The sequence below is a fragment of the Engraulis encrasicolus genome, unplaced genomic scaffold, assembly GCF_034702125.1.
Source record: "Engraulis encrasicolus isolate BLACKSEA-1 unplaced genomic scaffold, IST_EnEncr_1.0 scaffold_93_np1212, whole genome shotgun sequence".
In the NCBI taxonomy this organism is placed as follows: domain Eukaryota; kingdom Metazoa; phylum Chordata; class Actinopteri; order Clupeiformes; family Engraulidae; genus Engraulis; species Engraulis encrasicolus.
In genome coordinates this window covers 173,391-194,226 of record NW_026946291.1, presented here as the reverse complement: position 1 = coordinate 194,226, position 20,836 = coordinate 173,391, and the positions used below count along the sequence as shown (strand labels likewise).

Here is a 20,836-nt window from a genome sequence, read left to right as displayed (position 1 = left end):
TATGGTGTGTGTGTGAGTGTGAGTGTGAGTGTGACAGACAGTCATTGCAACCCACAATCCTGGTACTGCAAGATGTTGCAAGATTCTATGACGTGAAGGATCCCAAATGCTTGATGCAAAAGGTAACAGGGTAGGTATGAATGAAACAAGTATATGAACATTTTGTATGATCACATAAATTACATGACAACATGTATGAAATGTAAAAACAACACACAAATAAGTTAAATAAATATATACATTATAAACATTTAAAACGTTTTTGAACAATTTCACAGTATTTACATCATTGTGTGTGTGTGTGTGTGTGTGTGTGTGTGTGTGTGTGTGTGTGTGTGTGTGTGCGTGCGTGCGTGTGTGTGTGTCAGTACAGCACTCAATGCACTGTGTGATCATAAGGAAAATATACATTTTAAAACATTTTTACAGTATTTACATTGTGTGTGTGTGTGTGTGTGTGTGTGTGTGTGTGTGTGTGTGTGTGTGTGTGTGTGTGTGTGTGTGTGTGTGTGTGTGTGCGTGTGTGTGTGTGCGTGCGTGTGTGTGTGCGTGTGTCAGTACAGCACCCAATGCACTGTGTGATCATAAGGAAAATATACATTTTAAAACATTTTTACAATATTTACATTGTGTGTGTGTGTGTGTGTCAGTATGTGTGTGTGTGTGTGTGTGTGTGTGTGTGTGTGTGTGTGTGTGTGTGTGTGTGTGTGTGTGTGTGTGTGTGTGTGTGTGTGTGTGTGTGTGTGTGTGTGTGTGTGTGTGTGTGTGTGTGTGTGTGTGTGTGTGTGTGTGTGTGTCAGTCAGTGTGAGTGACAGACAGACAGTCATTGCAGTTTTAGAGGGTGGCTCTCCTCTTCTCCAGCTCCTGGTCCACCACACTTTTAAAGTGTTCATAGCTGGTGTACGTCACACCTTCAAAGCCAGGTGTGGTGGACATGTTGGTGGCGGGGCAAAAAGTGAATATTTTCTGGCTGCTTCCAGCCACCTTGTCCTTGGAAGGGGTGTACTTCTTCCTCTGCCCCCCACACTGTGGCACCTTGCAAGCCCCACAAGGCTTATTAGACTTGTTGGGCATCACAGGTTTCACAGCGGGAGGGCGGGGTGGGAGGACAGGGAGGAAGACTGGGTTGGTGGATGGCAGCAACCTCACTGATGGAGCCTGCGGTTGGGTTGGCAGCACCAGGAGGACAGGTGCCTTTGCCACGGCAGATGGCACGTAAGATGCGGTGGCAGGCTTGGGCTGGATACAGCGGTGTGACGGCCCTGGTTGAGAGTCTGGCTGTGGCTCTGGCTGCAGCTGTGGCTCTTCAAAGTCCAACCTGTAAAAAATAAAAGAAAAAACACACACGCACACACACACACACACACACACACACACACAAGCACAATACTGTGAGTATCATATACTGTAATACAGTCCAATACAGTACAGCTCTCCACAAAAAAATAAACGGATAAAGTAAGTGAAGAGCTTACCTCCGCTTTTCGCCACGCCTTTTGCCAGCGACATGGTGAGGCTCCTGAAACTGCACCTGAGGCCTGTCTGGTGGTGGCAGTGACGACGGCAGGGCAGGGGCATCAGGCATTGGTTGGCCTGACAGGACGTCCCGGTGAGTCTTGACTCTTGGCCTGACGGTTGCCCTGAAGTTGGCCATCTTCTCCTCCCTCCTGAAAAAGTTGCCGATGGACTTGGCATTGATGTTGGGCAGCGGGATGGCGAGGCTGCCCAGGACCGGGTCGTCCCTCACTCTGTCAGCGATCCTCTTGTACTGGCCTTTGATGGACGAGGTCAGCTTGCTGGGAGAGGAGTGGAATTTGCTGCAGGTGGGATGGTGCTGCAGCATCTTAATCAGGAGGTACAGAAGGCGGCTCTCCTCGGTCACCTGCGCTGCTTGGGGGTACCTCATCCAGCCAAACTTGGTCTTCTGGGCCGCGCTGGTCTCTGGCGTGTCGGCTCCGAGGCAACGGCCAAAGAGGGTGTAGCCCCACCTCGACTCATACTTCTTGGCGAAGTTGGCGCCGGAGCGGTCGTGGTCGTGGAGATTGGCAGCAGCCGTGGCGATTTGCTGCCTCAGCGCGGCGGGCACGAGGTGGTGGTGGTCGCTGTCGTCTGCCAGCTGGAGGAGAAGCGACGCAAGGGCCTCCACTTCCTCTATCCCAGGCAGATGGAGATGGCGTTGGCTGGCCAGGACATCCTGCAAAGCGGGGTCGTCCTCTTCCTCCACCTGCTCGGCCTGAGTGAGGACCACGTGCTTCTCACAGACGTGGTCTATGGGGTCCTCCTCCGACATGCCTCCGACACCTTCGTCAGCCTGCTCGTCCTCCTCTTCCTCGCCACTCTCCTCAGCAGCAGACTCCCCTTTCCCCTCCTCCTCGTCCTTCCTGCACTGCTCCTCCTCAGCTGAAAAACATTACATTGCGTTGAGTTACATTGTGATTAGTAGTGACGAGCAGCAGACAGTTAGCGGGCAGGTGATTTTCGTATATATTGTTGTGTGATGAAAAATGCTGTACCTTTCTGCGCGTAGTAGTGCCTCGCAGTGAAAGCGGTGGACTGGCACAAGGCATACTCCACGCCGAGCAGCTCCTCCTCGTCCGGGTGGTGGTAGTCAGCAGGGTATGGCAGAGGCGCAGCGAAATTCGGCTCCAAGATGTGCTCCTTGCCGAAGAGCAGCTCCGCCTGGCGATTCATGCGCTGGATCGTCGCAGCGTCCACACAACTGGTCTGACGACCACGCCCTCCGTCCACGCGAAGGGACTCCATCCTGGCGTTCCACTGGACGGCGAAGGCGATCAGGTACACCTGAAACACATTGCATGTAACACATTTCTGGCGTTATTGTAGTTGAAAATGAAAGTTGCTCTTCTTTAAGCATAATGTTGTCTATTTGTACATAACATTCTTGAAAAAATCTAATAAACAAACATTTAGAAAAAAAATAAAGCGTTTTGTTTTCATTACTCACTTGAAATGGCATGATGCCGCATCTGTTAGATGGTATGGCGTGGACTAGATGGGAGTGCAGCCCTTCCAGGGAATTGCTGCCACGCCGGCACCTGTACCTCTGCAGCTTCACGCCATTCAGTGTCACCGTCCTCACTGCCACGTACAGTGGAACACCAGGGGGGTCCTGCAACACACAACACAGCACGAGGTTCATGATTACTTTGGCCAATCCAATCTAATCAAAATGTGTCTATACATGGCCATACTTGTATCTGTCTTGACCCATTCACAAATTAACTTGCCTGCATGCATCCCAGGTGTTTGCTCGCCGTCGCCCAATGCGCATCCACGGCGTCTGCGGACTTGAACAGGGGGATGCCGTCGATGTCGAGGCCTGCTGGTCCCTTGAACTCATCAAGGATGGAGTCCACGGTCGCAGCAGTCTCCTGTAACGCACAGGTGGGAAAGGTATAATTAGAAATGTTATTCATATAACACAGCTTTATTACACACGATGCGTTTCTATTACAAACTTATTACAAATAGTTACCTCGACACCCCTCGTGATGCGCCTCACGTAGCTCTTTATCTGCGACGGCTTGAGGAAGGCGAGCATCTGCTGGTCCGTGTGGTTGGCGTACAGTTGCTCGTTGCCCTTCCGCACCGCCTGGACCAAGAGCAACATGTCCCCCTTGTTGTAGGCCAACACCGCCCCCGCCATGGCACTCATGAACACGCCGTACTTGGCGTGGCTCTGCTTTATCACAACAGCATCCCAGCGGTGCAGCCAGTGCCTGATGTCGAGGCGGACCACAGTACCCCTCTTCACCCAGTCACTGAAGAGGGTCTCCAGGAACGATGAGCCACTGTCACTGAAATGACATGGAAAAAAAATAGCATGCATCTACAAAGTATCTATGCAATAGTGTTTCACTAAAATAACTTGTCATTATCTGAATTAATTATTTTAAATATCATTACATTGTGATGAAATATCAGTGTGCTATGGTGGAATTAATTAAATTAAAATGTACCGGCAGCAGTTGTTGTCGGCGTAGATGACTCTCGGGGCTGGAGCGTTGGCACGCTCGAAGCGAGCCACAAGACCCCTGGCCATGCGTGCATAGCAGCTCTCGGACTCAGCTGCCACCACCACCGTCGTCAGGAACTGACCCCACTCGTTCAGGACGCTGGTGAGGTACTGCATCGTGCCCTGGCCCTCCCCGTAGATCTTCTTCAGGATCTGTTATAAAACAGACCAAATCAAAACACACACATTATTACATTATTACAATGTCACTAGTTAAGACACATCTGTATTTTTTTTTTTTTTACCATGACATGATGGCTGCGTGCATACCTTTCTTGTGCCGTCTATGCAGAGGATTTCTCCAGTCATGCTGAGGATCTCGCTGCGGTACACTGGCATCTTCTCCATCTCCATGATGAGGTGTGCTCGCCTCAGCACCCGGGCAGATGGAAGAGGAGACTGGGGAATGGGAGGGGTGTACGTCCCTGCAGGCCTGGCGAAGGCGAGGATGCCCTTCTGCGAGGAGGATGAGGCTGCCGTCGACGAGGAGCCAGCTGTGTGCGCGTCGTACAGGAGAGTCTGGTACAGGTCACGCCGCTCGATGTACCACTCGTCGTGGCCCTGTTTCAGCAGCCGCTGCACCTTGCTCATCGACACGGCGTTGAGGCGGTCGCTCAGCAGAGTCACCACTCCTCTGTCGATGGCGCGCTTCCCACACAGAATGGCGGGGAACATCCGTCTCACGGCTGGGGCGAGGCTCATCAGAACTTTTGGACTGTAGGCCAGCCAAATGTACTGCTGCTGCTGATGGTGGTCTTCCTCCTCCTCCTCGTCGTCCTCCTCCTCCCCCTCGATGTCGCGTGCCACCGACACACGCCTCACCTTCTCGCAGTAGGAGCACTTCAGCTTCTCTGTCAGGAGGGTGTAATAGGATGTCATGCCACACACCTGCCTGGCATAGCTGCCGAAGCCCTTCCTCTCCAGGTACTCCCCAGGCGGCGCAGGGCAGTTGGTGTTGGGGCAGGGAATCATGGCCTTCATCACACCGACGGGGCGCCAGAAGAAGGCAGGCGTGGTGAAGAAGGCGAGCATGCTGGGAACTGCTCCCCTGACGGACACAGGCAGTGGGGGCGGGTGGAACTCCATCTTCTCCTTCAGCAGCTTCCTCTCCACAACGTCACCTTTGGCGTTTTTGTAACGTGATGCCCTCTCAAACAGGCCGTAGGCCTCGTTGGTCTTCATCCATTTGATGTTTGGGAGGGCGATGCCAAGTGCTTGGGCAGATGAGGGTGGCTCCTCCCAGTACCTCTGCCAACCCTCCAGGTGGATGCCGGAGGACACAGAGGGCTGCTCCTGCGATGGTGGCACGGCAGGCTCCTGGCTGGCAGCTGCGGCTGGGGTGAGCTGTGCCACGGTGGTGATGTGGGTGGTGACAGGGACCTGGGACTCATCCAGGAGGTGTTCTGCAAAGCACACACACACACACACACACACACACACACACACACACACACACAGAATTGAGATGATTATGAGATGATTTTAAATGAATGTAACATAATGACAGAAGTAAAGAAAAACATTATGAGTTTAAGCTGCTCTAGAAGGGATACAATGGTAAGCATAATAACATTACCTGCCACAGCCAATAGCTCGGCATCACTGGCGTAATTGGAGCCATGCTGGGAGAAGGATGCCACAGCTGCGCCTGTCTTTTCCTGAAAAAACAAAAAAAACAAAAAAACAACAGTAAGATCCAGACATCATGGTTTTGAAATAGTGTGGATTATCACTCACATGTACATGTACAAATGTTAACCTATTTAACTTACCTTCAGCTTCTTGTCAACTAGACAGGTGACAGAGGGGAAGTTGTGGACATACTCCTGCAGGCGCTCCTTCTGCCACTTCAAGAGGTCATTTAGCTCACCCTGGTGACTATATTCTGCCAGTATCCAGGCCACCCAACCAGCGTCATTCTCCAGCAGCCACCTGAAAGTCTGCCCGGCGTACTTGCCCCAGGTGATGACGAGCTGGCCTCTCCACATCTCTCCCCCTCCGGCCTCTCTGGCAGCAGCCTCTGCCTTCACGGGGTCCAGCCAGGTCGGGTCCACCTTCTTGTTGGGGTTCTCCGCCTCAGCCTTGGCAGCTGCCGTGCACCTCAAGCGGGCCTCTCCCGGTTTGTACAGGGGGATGTTGGGGTACTGGTGCTGCTTGCTGTGCAGGTCCAGCTGGGGTTGGGTAGCGAAGCTCTTCCCACACTCCTCACAGGCATGCTGCTTGGGAAAATGGAGCTTTGTGTGCCGTGTGAGGTTCGACTTGAGAGTGAACTTCTTATTGCACACCTCACATTCATAGAGGCTCTCCATTCTTTCTGGTAATGTAAACACAGGTAATAGGGATCAGTGATGACTGTTCATTTAACTTTCCAACAAGTGACTGTGACAAAACTTTTAAACATGGCTTATTTACAGTCAGTAGTCGTCATATGAATGAGGTCAAAGCAAGACAGCCAAGTTATTTATTTAAACTGGATGACAGTATTTTAGTTACACAACACAGCTGTTACAGTGGTTAGCTTACTGTACAGCGGGCTGTCATTAGTTCAGTCTAGCAACATTTCAAAGCTAGAATTAGTCACCCAATACAGTATTTCATGCAATCACATCCTTTCCCTCAACAGACATAATCTTCACATGATACATGATCGCCTCTTTGATCACGTAGCGAACATAACATCTGGCTACGAGACGCTTTAAAAAGCAGTCGGCGCCTGTCATTCAGTAGCATCATTATGACGAACAAAACAAACCATTACCTCAATCCTGCAACATTTTCAAGCTAGGATAAGTCATCGGATACAATATGTCAAGCGATGACATCCTTTCAACTGAAACAATGTTCATAATATGATACATTATCGGCTCTTTGATCACGTAGCGAACATTGTAACATTAAGCTACGAGGGGCTTCGAGACACTCGGAGACCGTCAGTCAGTAGCGTCATTACAACCAAAAAAACAAACCAACGAATTAAAAACAACATCGTGAAATGTCATGAAACATGTAGCCAACATCTGATAGTGCTGTCAAACATGTTTTTCAGACAAATGTGTTAATCTGCTCATCTGTTTTCATACGTTTTCAGAAGGCTGTCACTAGCTAGTCCCACTGACAGATAAGTGAAGTAGCCGAGGAAACGAACATCATTTTGACATAACATGGGTCATTTCCATCAGATAACAGTGCACCAACCATGTCATTTACATAAATATTGTTAGGTAAAAAGAAAGTTTCTCTTCACGATCACTATTTTACTGACGGCTGTTTACTGACGGCCGCTATTGACATCAATGAAGCGCGCTAACTGAACTTGGTGGCTAAATGTAAACAGCAGTGTTTTTTAAAATCGGCGAATCCAATCACTTGCCAAAATACCTAAATTGTGTTGAAGATAAGAAAATAGTTTACCTCAGGTAACTGGTAAAAGTGAATCCACGTCTTCAAATGTCAAACGATGTCGCTGAATCTGTCGTAATTATTCTGAGGGATCGTAGGCTGACCTGAGAACAGCTTCGGCTGCTGTATGACGAGTCCACAACAGAGGTCTCTGATTGGCCGATAGCTGCTCAACTCTGCACAACAGGGCTCAATGATTGGCTTGCCGTTCCTCAACTTTGCACAACAGGGCTCAACCATTGGTCGGTTGAGCAGGCTTTAGGGACTTGCTGGAGAATTCGCCTGGGAACACCAGGTGCTGTAAGCTTTTCATTTTTCTTGCTGTCACACATTATTTACACTTAGGAACTTTTTATGCGGGACCGAAAGGCAAAAAGACGCTTTTTGGACCTTTTTTGCCCCCCCAAAGGAAAAAAAAAAACCCTAAAGAGATGTTGATTTGTCTTTCTAGAGGCAGTCAGTGGATTTGGTACTTGTGGCATGATGTCGAAAGGAAGTTTTGTTGCAATGGTGCAAAAAAAAAAAAAAAAGTCAAAAAGACGTTTTTTGGACCTTTTTTGCCCCCCCACCCCAAAAAGGTAAGGATTAAGTATTTTGGGCCTTTTTTTGCCGCCCTCCCCGGGGGAAAAAAAAAAAAAGTTAAGGAGATGTAGAGTTGTCTTTCTAGAGGCAGTCAGTGGATTTGGTACTTCTGACATGCTGTAGAAAGGAAGTTTTAATGCAATGAGAGAAAAAGGTCAAAAAGACGCTTTTCGGTCCCATTTTTGGCACCTTGTATTTGACATGTGGGCAAAAGACTGTGCTATAAAAGAATCTGCTCTGGCCTCAGCCTTTGCTTACGGCCATACCACGCTGAGCACGCCCGATCTCGTCCGATCTCGGAAGCTAAGCAGCGTCGGGCCTGGTTATACTCTGTTATTCTCTGTTATTCTCTCTCTCTCTCTCTCTCTCTCTCTCTCTCTCTCTCTCTCTCTCTCTCTCTCTCTCTCTCTCCTTTGCTCTTTGAGTTATGTGACATCTCTGTACCACAAGGAAACATCTCTGCCTAGGTCGTCCTGGATGGGTTACCACTTTGCTGAACTATGACCTTGGATGTTTAGGCTACGTGGAAGCTATACATCAAGATAGACGCCAGTAGGGCCTACGGAACAAGGGGGAGACAAGACCATATTTGTCCCTCATATATAGTTTTACATATGCATGATAGGAAAGATTACTTGTTAGAATGAGACAATAAAGGCTTCGCCCCACTGCTGGTAGACCCGGGCTTGCAAGGAATCTGTAACCATCTCTGTGAGTGCAAGACCCCCGAGCTGCTTTCAGATTTAAAATGCTACCTCTGTTTCTGTGTGTGTTCTTTCAGGTCAATTTGATAAGGTAATAGAGTGAAATTGTTAAGGTGATATGTGAAATTATTCACAATATCATTGTTATTTGTCACTTTTACAGCTGATTTAAAAAACGGGTCGAAACCGACCCATGAACACCGGGCATGGTAATAGGAAATGAAGACAAGGCATGGGATACCATTTACCCTCCTTTAAGATGGTGAGCACTGCAGATTTTATTGTTAACCGCTGGAGAAGTTACTATGTGGAGACAGGAAGTATTCCACCCAGCAATTTCTGAAGTGAATACAAAAGGCAACCCTATTTAACCATTTCCTTCCCCCAGGGCATGTCGTCAGCTTCTCCTGTGCACATGGGGTCTCCCATGGCCAGATGCCCACTGTCCATTGTCTTGTTGTCCAGCGTATGCAATTTCATATTTGTTTTTCAGCAGCCACACCAAGTAGATGCACATGTTTCCAATAATGTTGAGTGTCCCGTGACCCATTACAGAAAAGCTTACACACAAGAATATGTCACTATCTGTGGACTTCCCCAGCCAAATCATAAGAATAAAATGACAATATAATATAGTAATAGTAGAAGGTTCATAAAACTAACATGAAAATAAAAAAAATCTCCATTCTCCATCCTATTATTTAATCTCTTTCTATTCTAAAAAAATATATGATGTTTAAAAGGTTGTTCATGTAACCAGAAATGAAACCCAATCGAACATGCATGGGGATTTATTTTTGGTGTTAGGATTAAACTGGTGAGTTGGCACCAAAATATGGCAGAGAAATCTACGGGGCATATTGAAGAGTGAAGTGCGTGAAAAGCGGCACTTTTAACCCCCACCCCTCCCCCCAGTCTGGATAGGGTTAAGTCTTTACTGGGCCAACAAGGCCAACAAGGGGCGGGGATGGCCGGTAGCGATAGCGGTAGCCCCAGGGCCGCAGGTGGTTGGTGAAGTACTCCAGAGTTTGCATGAGGACACTGTCCACGTAGTGGAAGGATACGGCCAAGTCAGAGCAGCACTGGGGACCCTACAGGGACCAGAGGACACACACACACACACACACACACACACACACACACACACACACACACACACACACACACACACACACACACACATGCGCGCGCACACACACACACACACACACACACACACACACACACACACACACACACACACACACACACACACACACACACACACAAACACACACACACACACACACACACACACACACACACACACACACACACACACACACAAAACAAAAGTGGTTCACAGGAATGTCACTTGGTGGAGAATGAAATTTGATTACAGCTCCAATTCTTGAAAGTTTGGCAAAAGCATGTCCCATTCATTAAAATGCTTATTTTGTTCAATTCAGTTACATACGAACTCCAGCTGATGATCAAGTTACGCAACCCACCACCCATAAAACCTGCTGAGAGTATGAAGACAGAATTGTAGCTGTTGTCAGTATTAAACAACTCTTGCCTCTCAAACTATTAATGACATGAATCAAAAGCACCCTTCATAGATTTTTTTTGTCCATCAAATCACATGCAAGGTTTTTTGATAAGGAGCCTTATTCGAAAATATGTCAGTTATGATGGCAGATGGTATCGTGAAGACAAAAGAGAAACATACCAGCAGGTGAGAGTCATGTTATGTCTACTTTTCTTGAGTAGGCTTATTCATTATCATCAGCTCATTCAGAGCTGTTTGAATCATTTTTTTTTTACCATCTGAGCTTATCATTCAGGGATTGACACTTCTACAGCATAGCATATCATCAGCATTCCAGATTCTCATTAATAGCAACAGCTATTGTGCATGTACTTTATGGTGTAATGTAATTGTACAGAAAATAGAAATGGAACGATAACACTTTATTTTAGGGATACATCTATTGGCACTAGTATATACAACATTATTGTCTGTGTAAGTAACTTGTAAGGCGTGTACTAAGCAAAATCAGAGAGTTGTTAGACATTTATTTGCAAATGTCTTGTTCATGCACAATAAGGGATTTATAACCAATATAACCTTAGTAAGGACTTAGTAGAACTAGATTTCTCCTTTTGAGTAAGACGTAAGGACTAGAATAACAGGAAGCATTATACAGCAAGGATTGGAAGTAAACTTCTTAATGACAGTGGGGTGGTGAGATGTAATTTTTTCATACACCAATTAGTTTTAATTGTAAAAACCCTACAATAAATGCAGAATATAACGATGAGTAATAGTTTGGAAGCGAAACTAAGCTATTCCTTTGTGATAAATAAGTTAATGTTTGAGAAACCTAGCTCCAAGAAGGACAGTGCATTAAGGGTATGCCCTTAGTTAGAAATGCAATGCATGGCCAATGCAGCAATGATGACATTTCTGTCGGTACGTACATGGCAAATTGTTTGGTTAACAACGAAATTGCATGAGTGAGTGGAGGATCTAAAGATGTGGGTTGGCTCAGAGCTGGGTAGGTTGTCTGTAGGCTAAGATTGCGTACTCATTATGCACTGCACTTCTTGAAGCTAATGTTCTCAAACATTGACTTAATTATCACAAAAGAATAGTTAAGTTTCGCTTCAAAGCTATTATTATAATGTTCTGCATTTATGTTGGGGTTTTTACAATGAAAACTCAGTGGTACATGAAAAAAAATGTCATCTCACCAAACCACCGTCATCCTCACCAAACCACCGTCATCGACAAGTGTACGTTCAATCCCTGCTATATAATTGCTCCTGTTACCTTTCAATGATATGAACAATAAAAGTTAGATGTCTCAGCTGAATATAAAGTCAGTAGCAAAAATATCCTTACACTTTGCTGATCAGGGGAGCTAGGTAGTGCAGGCCTGGGTAATGGGTTAGGTAGTGCAGGCCTGGGTAATGGGTTAGGTAGTGCGGGCCTGGGTAATGGGTTAGGTAGTGCGGGCCTGGGTAATGGGTTAGGTAGTGCGGGCCTGGGTAATGGGTTAGGTAGTGCGGGCCTGGGTAATGGGTTAGGTAGTGCGGGCCTGGGTAATGGGTTAGGTAGTGCGGGCCTGGGTAATGGGTTAGGTAGTGCGGGCCTGGGTTAGGTAGTGCGGGCCTGGGTTGTGTGGGGGCCCTAGATAATGATGGGGACCTTTGTAGTGCAGGGGCCCTAAAAACCACCTGGGATGAGCAATGCATCACTTTAGAATAGGGACCCTTATTCCACATCTGTTTTCTTACTGTTCAGGGTTTGTTCACACAGTGTGTCGGGAGCTTCTACACATTGTATTTTGCCACTTACTACTTACTAATAAATAGAAATATAGGCTTACTGGTCCTTACTAAGGTCATATCAGTATTACATCCTTAATTGGGCATGAACAAGACATTTGTGAATACATGCTTAACAACTGTCTGATTTTGCTTAGTACATGCCTTACAAGTTACTTACACAGGCATTAATATTGTATGTATTAGTGATAATAGATGTGTCCCTAAAATAAAGTGTTACCAATGGAACTTAGTAGCTACTTGCCTCCGCAGGACGGTGGAAATTTTCCATCCAGTACCAGTGAGTCTTGTCGAACTTTCTCGTCAGATGAAACTCAGGGGCAAGGGGGTGAAACGTGTCTCGGTGCAGTGTGTCCCTGGAATCACCTGGTCGAACCCCAATCTTCTCCATACACCGGGCCAAAGCCACGTCCTCCTCGGGCGAGGTGTGGGTGCACATTTTGGTGCTGAAGGCCTTCACATAGCGCTGTAATGCTTCCTTGCTTAGGACATAGCCCGCGCCGCCACTCATGAAGCCTTGCTTGACGTGGAGTTTGAAGTGTTTGCCGAAGTATACGGGCTGTGCTGGCGTGTGATTGGAGAGGATCCAGCGCAGGTTGTCCACCGCCACAAAGGTGTCGTCGTCAGCCTTGAGGAACCAGTCGGCCTCGTCACCGTGCTTCTCCAGGATGTAGTGGAAGGCGCGGATGGTCTTCCAGTAGAGCTTGTGTCGTCCTTCCCCAGTGCCCAGGCCTACAGCCGGCAGATTTGGGTCATTTACGGAGCTCATGAAGACCACCCGGTTGCAGCGGCGGCTCCACGTGGCCTTCACATGGAGAGCTTTGGTCTGATGGTTCTTGGGTGCCGTCATCACCCAGCAGAGAATACGCACTTTCTTGTACAGCTCGTCCGCTACATGGCTGTCTTTTCCTGAGGCAAAGGATAGGGGACACAAGAAGGACAGCTAATTCAATATCTTTCAGAAGATATAAATGTGACTCATCACTACAAATCTTCCAGAATCTTCACCAGAGATTGACAAAGGACATGGACATAAGCCAATTTATAATCACTGTCACTCTTGATGGTCACAAGCCTGAATCAGCTCACTCATTTTAACCCTATGTGGCAATTGTCCTTTCAGAATCAAAGAGAAACGGCATCAATTTCATTACTTGCAGAAAAAAATGTGAGTGAAGAAATGCAACTCTTGCAAACCATATGCATCTTGAGAAAGGCAAACTATATAAACCAAATGTATTTTACAATCACTGCTACTGATAGAACTAAGGTACCCTGAGCATGGTACCATCCCGCCACACTGCTCACTTGGGGTGCTGTTTGGGGCTTTCTCCTTGCATGGTTTTAGCATACATGCAATTTCGTTACAATTCAAGTTCGTTACAAGTGTCATTTTGGTTTCCATGTCATAACAATAGCCCTCCTCTCGTCTTCGGGTCGTCACCGACCCGTTTTCAACTTTGACAGTGTAAGGAGGCCCTTATGTTTAGTTTCTTGTGGAAAGGCTTTAGCCACCTCTATTTTAACGAAATGAAGCAAAATATTTTTTTTTCATAAATTCTGTAATGCTGTATCAAAAAATATAGCACTTTTGGTGTTCGGGTCGTTTTTGACCCGGTTCGTAATAAGTAGCTTATAGAGCAATCATTACAGCCAAAACTGAAATAAGAAATTAACTGCTAGGTAAAATAGTAATTGCCAGCTCATCTGCCAATCATTTGAGCTCATGGGGCAGCATGACGTCATGAGAATATACAGGTCCTTCTCAAATATTAAGCATATTTTGTTAAAGTTCATTGTTTTACCTCATAATATAATGATAACAAATAAACTTTTATTTGTTTTACATACATTGCAAACCAACTGAAATATGTCAGGTCTTGTGTTGTTTTAATATTGATGATTTTGGCATACAGCTCATGAAAACCCAAAATTCCAATCTCAAAAAAATAGCATGTCATGAAAAGATTGTCTAAACAAGCTATTAACCTAATCATCTGAAATTAATCAGTGATGCTTAGCTGTCAGCTGTATTTGTTCTTTGATATGGTCACCCACACTTCCCTATTGATTACACTCCATAGATTTCCATACCAAGTTTTTCTAATTTTGTTACAAATCTTATTCTAATTGTCAAGAATAATAATAAAAATATAATATAATAATAATAATAATAATAACAATAATAATAATAATAATAATAATAATAACAATAATAATAATAATAATGAGTATGAGTATAATAATTAATAATAATAATTATTAACAATAATAATAATAATAATAATAATAACAATACTAATAATAATAATAATAATAATAATTATTATTATGATTATGATTATTATTATTATGATTATGATCATAATATTAATAATACATGTTTTACATACATTGCAAACTAACTGAAATATTTCAGGTCTTGTGTTGTTTTAATATTGATGATTTTGGCATACAGCTCATGAAAACCCACAATTCCTATCTCAAAAAAATAGCATATCATGAAAAGATTGTCTAAACAAGCTATTAACATAATCATCTGAAATTAACCAATTAACTCTAAACACTGGTAAAAGCTTCCTGAGGCTTTAAAAAGTCTCAACCTTGTTCAATAGTCAAAACCGCAGTCATAGGTTAGACTGCTGACCTGACTGTGTTTAACATTGAAGTCAATGGCAGTGGCATTGCTTGAGGGTTATGACAGCCCAGATATCAGTGATGCTTAGCTTTCAGCTGTTTTTGTTCTTTGATCTGGTGACCCACACTTCCCTCTTCATTACACTCCATAGATTTCCATAGCAATTTTTCTAATTTTGTTACAAATCTTATTCTAATTTGCCAGACAGAACATTCCATTGACTTTCAATGGGGTTTCATTTCTGGCAAATTAGAATTATTCTAATGGGGGGTCATTTCAGCATATGGATCAATTTAGTCTGGGCATAGTTCAGCATGCTCTCATTTAACAATGGCATAGTGTATCTAAGTAGGGTTCTAAAAGTATTTTGACTATTGTATGACAAGACAAAAGACGTAAGGAGATTAAAAAAAAAACTGTTTTTGCCTTTCGGAGTCTAATTTTGTGTAGTTTTCATATTCAAATTATTCATTTGGACCATAGTCACACTTTCACTATGTATGATGATGATTTGCTAAAGATTGGCTATGAAATAGTTTATAAAAATGTGCTAACATGGTATTTGAATGTGCCAAATACATTGCAAGCCCAAACTAGTAAAATATAGCCTTCAAATAACACTCACAGTTTTCTGTTTACATATTGAGCATTATTTACTTGTAATAAATAAACAAGTATGACTCTACAGTGACTGTTACCCTATATCACTGCAAAGGTAAACCTCAGCTAGAGTGTGAATCCATATGAGGGCTGACAAGTGTTTACAGGAAATTTAACGAAAACAACAATTCATTTTCAGGGTTATATAAATACAATGTGAGGTGGCTAGCATATTTTCTCTGTGCCTGTGTCCCATTTCCAGGGTGAACAATTTGAGAGAAGATATACAATCACACAGGTTTTAGATCATGTATTTGATGACAATGAGGAGGAGGACAAAGGTTGGTGATGTTAGAGGTTAGATTCCGCAATATGGATGAGCTGTCATGCCTCACCTGCAGGAAATCACTCTGCCCACAGCACTGGAGTAACATTTTGCCATGCGTGCGCACGCGCACGCACACGCACACGCACACGCACACACACACACGAGTGTGATGCATTGGTTTGGCTTGTCCCATGCAGTGTGCCCCATCATCTATGCTTCCGGGGGTGGGGTTCCTTACACAGGGACACCTATCATTCCTCACTTGATATTACACCTGACACACAAGTACACAGGTACTCTTCAGATGGCCTCAATCAGCCATTCCACTTCTAAAACCATTTTTAGTGAAGGGGAGTAGTTGCCCCACTGGGACTCAAACTCAGACCTACTGGGGTAAAAAACTGGGACTTTGACCACTACACCACAGAGCCAGGCTTGATGGGAGAGTCAGCACACATCCACAATGACCACTCCATCACAGTTCCTTCATTAAAAAAAAATCATATTTCCCTTGATTCTCTATGGTAATTATATACGGGTCGAAAACCATAGATGTAACTATTGTGAATAAAATGAAAAATAAAAATGTGAGACAAAAAATGTTTTTCAAGATGTGTTCTACTACTGCACAGTGATATCCAGGTAGCAATAAATCTGTGTAATTTCCTATATTACATCTTAGAGGTTACTTTTTCATTTTTTTAACAATCGAAATTAAGGGGTAGGTGTACAAAACAAGAACCTTAAACCCTTGACAAAACATTAAAACCAATATTTCCATAAGAGAGGGAAGCCTAAAGGCCAGTCAAGCCATGAGAAAAAAGAATGGTGAAATATCATTGTTATTTGTCGCTTTTACAGCTGATTTAAAGTGGTAGTTCGCTGTTTTAGACATTAAGCTCTCTTTGTGTGACTTCTGGGGTGAAGTAGAGATGTTCTCATCACAATTTTGACATTTGGTGCTGAACGGAGCATTTGGGTATCCAAGACTGCAGCCCCTCCACCTTTACATTGACTCCAATAGAGCACTCAAGCAATCGATTATAAAATGGCATTAAACTTTTTTTTGAGGAGACATGGAACTCACCGTGTGGTCAGTGGTAGACAGCGATAAATTGACCCGAAAATTGCAGCGAAATATGCCTTCTAACTGTTGTTTAGCATTTGGCGGACCTATTTTTCCCCAGACGCCGTTGCATAGCAGTAGACATCCAGCCAGCGATAGTGTGTTGTTTATGTAGACATCAAGGAGCGAGGTAGAACGGCTATCTTTGAGCGGGACTGCCTACAAAAACTACAGCTTGCATACAAACCATAGATAGTAACGTAAACAAACGCACCCCCATTTCCGGTCGCGCGGAGTAATACTAGTCAAACCAATACAATCAATGAAGACGGACAATAATGAATATATCTTCTCTGGAAGCGTATTTCGTGGTGATTTTCAAGCCAATGTATCGCTGCCCACCTCTGACCACTCGGTGAGTTTCATGTCTCTGCAAACGAAAGTTTAATGCCATTTTATGATCGATTGCTTGAGTGCTTCATTGGAGTCAATGTAAAGGTGGGGGGGCTGCAGTCTTGAATACCCAAATGCTCCGTTCAGCACCTAATGTCAAAATTGTGATGAGAACATCTCTACTTCACCCCAGAAGTCACACAAACAGGGCTTAATGTCTAAAATAGCGAACTACCACTTTAAAACACAGGTCGAAACCGACCCGTGAACACCGGGCATGGTAATAGGAAATGAAGACAAGACAAGGGATACCATTTATTTTAACCCTCCTGTTATCCTCAGATTTAGGTTACATCCGTGATCCTTGGGGTCATTTTGACTCCAGCCACTTAAATGTCTACAAAATCGGTAGGAAAAAAAAGCCCTGGTTTATGCCTCAGATATTTACTGTTGCTCTGTTGGGGACATAAAAAGCCCTTTAGATAAGTCCTAGCACCCCCACACACAGCCCAAACAACTAAAAAACTAATTCATGAATAAGCGAAAATGTGCAACAACGCCCAAAAGTTGCCCTGAATAAGTTTTGGGCCTCGTCCATATCATACATATTGTTAGTTATCAGAGCCCTAAATACAGCAAAATGTTCTGTTCTAAATAACTTGTGTTCATGTATTTTACATAATTTAGACAGATATGAACATGTATTATCAAAATATGGATGTTCCTTGTATGTTTAATACACTTAAAATAATTTTGGGTCAAATTGACCCCAAGGAACACAGATGTAACCAAAATGTGTATAGCACTTAGGGTAAACATTTTTGTGGAAATTTCACTTTTTTCACATTGACCCCATATATTTAGGAAAAGTCAAGAAAGATGAAACAAAATAATTATGTACTTCATGCATTTTTCAGACGTTAAACATTGAATGGGGTCAAATAGACCTCAAGGATAACAGGTGGGTTAAGTGCACATTGTTTTTTTTTCTGAATCTTTCAGATTAAAATCATTAATTTGTTTATTCCGGGCGAAAGACGCTCCCTATTTTAAAGCGCTATTATTTTTAGAACATGAGCCTATATTATTTTTGGGCCAATAAAGTAATACGTCACACACAAACATGACCATTACAGAGGCTATATGACTACAGTTTCCAAGACTTCAGTACAGTGTGCATGTTGAAATGTGGTCATGAACCTAAGAGACATGCAAACCACACAAAGAGCAGCAGTGTGCATCATTCCTGCTAATTGAACGAGGTGCCGTCAATTATCCCTTACCTTTTTAACGTAGACCTAGGTCTAGAGAAGGGCTATTTACCTCTCAACACAAATATTGTTCTGTATGAGAGAAGCACCTTCTAATGGCGACACCTGGAATCGTGTCTACAATTAAATTGTGGGCGTGTTTAAATTTGAATATCGGAGGGAGGGGGGAACCCCACCCCACGCCAGCTGAAAACCAGTCGCACACCAGCTGAAAACCTTTTGCATGGCCTGGGAAAATGTTAATGACTCTGACTGTAAGTCACAGCTTAAATATTCTTTACAAAACAGTCAAAACAGTAATCACTAACATGTGGTGTTGACAATGTCTTGTGGTCAATGTCTTTGTTTTGTTTTGTTTTGTTTTATTTTTAAATAATTTTGATTTTTTGTTTGGCTGGGTGCAGGAAGGTGAGTGTGTGTGTGTGTGGGGGGGGGTTGAAGGGAACATGCCATATGAGTGATTTTTTGTTTATTGTTTTAATGTGATTTTTCTTTTGGTTTTGTTTGCTTTACTTTATTATTCTATTGTATTTTATTTTAATGTTGACTAAAGGGTTAGGGTTAGGGTTAGGGTTAGGGTTAGCCTAAGGCTAGCTCTGGCACAGTGCATGAAATGGAAACATTTATGTTTTAATTGTCCCAATAAACTGACTTGAATTGAATATCTAGCCTGTGCATTAATCCAGCCCTGTGTCCAAGCCAATATGACATTACATACAGTAGAATCTGGTGATGGTTGTTGGTAATGGTAGGTATTCGTGAAAAAGAGTACATTTCATATCTGAGCAGGCAGCATAATGTGAAACAGTAAACTGGTCGTTTTAGATTTTCTGTTACATTTCTATTAGATGCCTGTTACAATGATGCTTAAAATGATAACAGTAAGCTATTGCTCATCTAAAAGGTAAGTGAAATGAATAATGTGTGTCCTTACTGTTCCTTTCCAGAACCTATTTCCAACAACAACAAAAATAATAAAAATACATAAATAATAATTATAATTTTAGAGAGAGAGAGAGAGAGAGAGAGAGAGAGAGAGAGAGAGAGAGAAGAGAGAGAGGGAGAGAGAGAGAGAGAGAGAGAGAGAGAGAGAGAGAGAGAGAGAGAGAGAGAGAGGTATATGAATATATTGCACCTAAGGTAAATTTACATTTAGAATTAAAAAGTTAAGTTTAAATAAAATTCCATCTTAATATTTAGTCAAAGTGCTCCATTAAGGTTTATTTATGAATTTCCATAAACATCATGGAATTACCTTACATTCACATAACAAGATTAAAACAAACAACACAACAACAACAAACAGTGTTGATTTTGAGGTTGATTATTTTTTGATTGCAATCAGACATAATGTGCTGTACCTTGTTTTTTTGGATGTCTGAGGTTGATCAATGCTGCTCCCTCCGCCCTCCAGTCTTTGCTGAGCGTTGTGTTTCCTGCCCCCTGAGGCTGCAGGATGAGGCCTGGATGTTCAAACCACACTAGCTGCAGGAGGTAGAGGGTGCAAGAACCCACGATGAAGCCCAGGAAGAAAAGACATCGCGAGCCATGGCTCTTCATGACCTCCCTCTCTCCTCCCGTCTCTTCTTTATTCCCAGGACTCATTGTGTGAAGTTGGGGACAGCAGCAATATGACTTCAGGGAAGAAGCACACAAAAATACAGGGAGGTACAAAATGACGTGGCAGGTGTCATTGTTCAATGTCAGGTATCTGTGGACATGATTTGGGTGGAATGCTAACCTACTGGTAAAACAGGTGACATTCACGAACAAGATTTGTCTTCTATGTATAGGCAGGACCGGTCGTAAGCTTAGGCAAATATTTGCTAATGTCAACTAGAATGCGCAGTAGTGCCAGAAATTGGGGAGAGAAAATGTCCACTATTTTGTATTAATCGTTCTGTTGTGTTTTGGTCATTTTTGACCGTTTTCAAGTTTAAGTGTAAAAAAACCTACACTTTCCTTTTAACATAAAGTTACATCTGTGGTGTTCAGTTTAAAATTGAGCCAGCAGACACTTTTGGCTGTTATATGCATTTTTGAAAAGCTGTTGATAGCCCTTTGCCTTCAGTTTGGTAATTCATAGCGAGAAAAATATATTTCTTGCCTTAACATTTATTAGCTAGCTTTTTCATCATGCAAATCCAAGATGGCCGCTGGGCCGTCCCATAGGCTATAGTGTGTCATATCTCTTGCTGTGAGAGGAGTACAGCTGTATTACTGGTTTCAACTCATATGTTTAAAACAACACAGTGCATCGTGTCCTTTCTTTGTGTAAATTGGGTCATCATTTTGTGTTTTTGTAAAATGCAGATGAAAAGCAGTTAGTTACTTGACCTTAATGTGACTGCTTGCGTGGCTGTGAGGCAAAGACTTGCGGATGCCACAGCTTCACATGCGCACACAACAGAATGCATGGATCGGTCACTTTGCGCACACAGAGGGAGAGTGGATATATGCAGTTGAATATGAATAGGCACCTCTG

At 43.7% G+C, this 20,836-nt stretch overlaps 2 protein-coding genes across 2 annotated transcripts; both read right to left on the bottom strand.

Annotated features, from left to right (window-relative positions):
* Nucleotides 1–5,215: 5,215 nt before the first annotated feature.
* Nucleotides 5,216–6,495, bottom strand: LOC134445031 (uncharacterized). The gene is made up of 2 exons (XM_063194162.1): nt 5,810–6,495; nt 5,216–5,440 (listed from the first exon to the last, which is right to left on the bottom strand). Exons 1-2 carry the CDS (start codon nt 6,344–6,346, stop codon nt 5,216–5,218), a joined length of 762 nt encoding a protein of 253 aa, XP_063050232.1. The 5' UTR covers nt 6,347–6,495.
* A 2,485-nt stretch (nt 6,496–8,980) lies between these two features.
* Nucleotides 8,981–20,063, bottom strand: LOC134445026 (glycoprotein-N-acetylgalactosamine 3-beta-galactosyltransferase 1-A-like). The gene is made up of 3 exons (XM_063194160.1): nt 19,713–20,063; nt 12,300–12,964; nt 8,981–9,813 (listed from the first exon to the last, which is right to left on the bottom strand). Exons 1-3 carry the CDS (start codon nt 19,954–19,956, stop codon nt 9,649–9,651), a joined length of 1,074 nt encoding a protein of 357 aa, XP_063050230.1. The 5' UTR covers nt 19,957–20,063; the 3' UTR covers nt 8,981–9,648.
* Nucleotides 20,064–20,836: the final 773 nt, after the last annotated feature.

Coding starts and splice junctions, on each gene's coding strand:
- LOC134445026 (XM_063194160.1), bottom strand. CDS start 19,956: ATGAGTCCTGGGAATAAAGAAGAGACGGGAGGAGAGAGGGAGGTCATG. Junction 12,965..19,712: donor CAGACATCCAAAAAAACAAG/GTACAGCACATT, acceptor CCTTTGCCTCAG/GAAAAGACAGCCATGTAGCG. Junction 9,814..12,299: donor ATTTCCACCGTCCTGCGGAG/GCAAGTAGCTAC, acceptor TGGTCCCTGTAG/GGTCCCCAGTGCTGCTCTGA.
- LOC134445031 (XM_063194162.1), bottom strand. CDS start 6,346: ATGGAGAGCCTCTATGAATGTGAGGTGTGCAATAAGAAGTTCACTCTC. Junction 5,441..5,809: donor TAGTTGACAAGAAGCTGAAG/GTAAGTTAAATA, acceptor TGTGCTTTGCAG/AACACCTCCTGGATGAGTCC.